Here is a 905-nt window from a genome sequence, read left to right on the forward strand (position 1 = left end):
CAAACCAGGCACCGGTGCCCACCTTTTTAGAAGGCCAGGGGGCTCCGAGGCCCGACTCCCGCCTTGGCTGCCCCTTGATGAAGGGGGCCCGGCAGTCCAAGCCTTCCGGCGTCCCTTCAGGACCCGGGGCTGGAGAGCGGCTTCCCAGGGATGCGGGAGAGGATCCCGGGAGGCGGCGGGGCGCGCAGGTGAGCGGCGGGGGGGGGGCTCCTCCTCGGGAGGGGAGGGGCGGGGAGGGGCGGGCGGGCAGCTCTTAAAGCGAGGCGCGCCGGCGGAGCCACCAGCGGCGGCCAAGCAGCTTTCGCTCGCGCTCCTCTCGCGCCGCATCAGGGACCAGCCCGGCCGCCCCCGCCGCCCCCGCCATGGCCAACTTCACCGGCACCTGGAAGATGCGCAGCTCGGAGAACTTCGAGGAGCTGCTGAAGACGCTGGGTGAGCGGCAGGCCCGGGCGGGGGTGGTTGAGCTGAAGGGGTCCGGGGGCCACGCGGAGAAGAAAACGGGACGGAGAGCGCGCGAGCCAGGAAAGGGCAGTGGGGGGGGGGGCGGCAGGCGGCTCCTCCGCGCGGGCTGGGGGCTTCGGGTGGGCCGGCTCCGCCCTGGAAAGCCGAGGGAGACTGGACCTCAGTTGCGGGGGGGGCCCCCTTTGAAAAAGCTCCGGACGCCCCCCCAGCCGTGAGATCTCTCGGAGCCGCTTCTCCGGCATCTTTTGCTCCCCTGGCACCCCGAGAAAGGGGGGGGGGCGCTTGGCGTGAGAGGGAGGCAGAGCGGAGCCCTTCAGCAGCGCCGTTCTCCCCCCCCCGGGAGAGACCGGGGCAGGGGGGGGGGAGACTCCAGGCGAGCCTTCCAGACCGCGTCTGTCTTGCCACCCTTTTTTATTCCGAGGATTAGAGGCGCGGAAAGCACG

The 905-nt window shown here is 71.9% G+C and overlaps 1 protein-coding gene across 1 annotated transcript in view; it reads left to right on the top strand.

Moving 5' to 3' along the window:
• Nucleotides 1-348: 348 nt before the first annotated feature.
• Nucleotides 349-905, top strand: part of CRABP2 (cellular retinoic acid binding protein 2) — a 5,872-nt gene continuing 5,315 nt past the window's right edge. The window contains exon 1 of the mRNA XM_015827582.1: nt 349-432. Within this exon, the coding sequence (XP_015683068.1) occupies nt 363-432 (70 nt within the window). The 5' untranslated portion in view covers nt 349-362. The remainder of the gene's footprint in view (nt 433-905) is intronic.

Source organism: Protobothrops mucrosquamatus, unplaced genomic scaffold (assembly GCF_001527695.2).
Source record: "Protobothrops mucrosquamatus isolate PMUCROS unplaced genomic scaffold, P.Mucros_1.0 scaffold3803, whole genome shotgun sequence".
In the NCBI taxonomy this organism is placed as follows: domain Eukaryota; kingdom Metazoa; phylum Chordata; class Lepidosauria; order Squamata; family Viperidae; genus Protobothrops; species Protobothrops mucrosquamatus.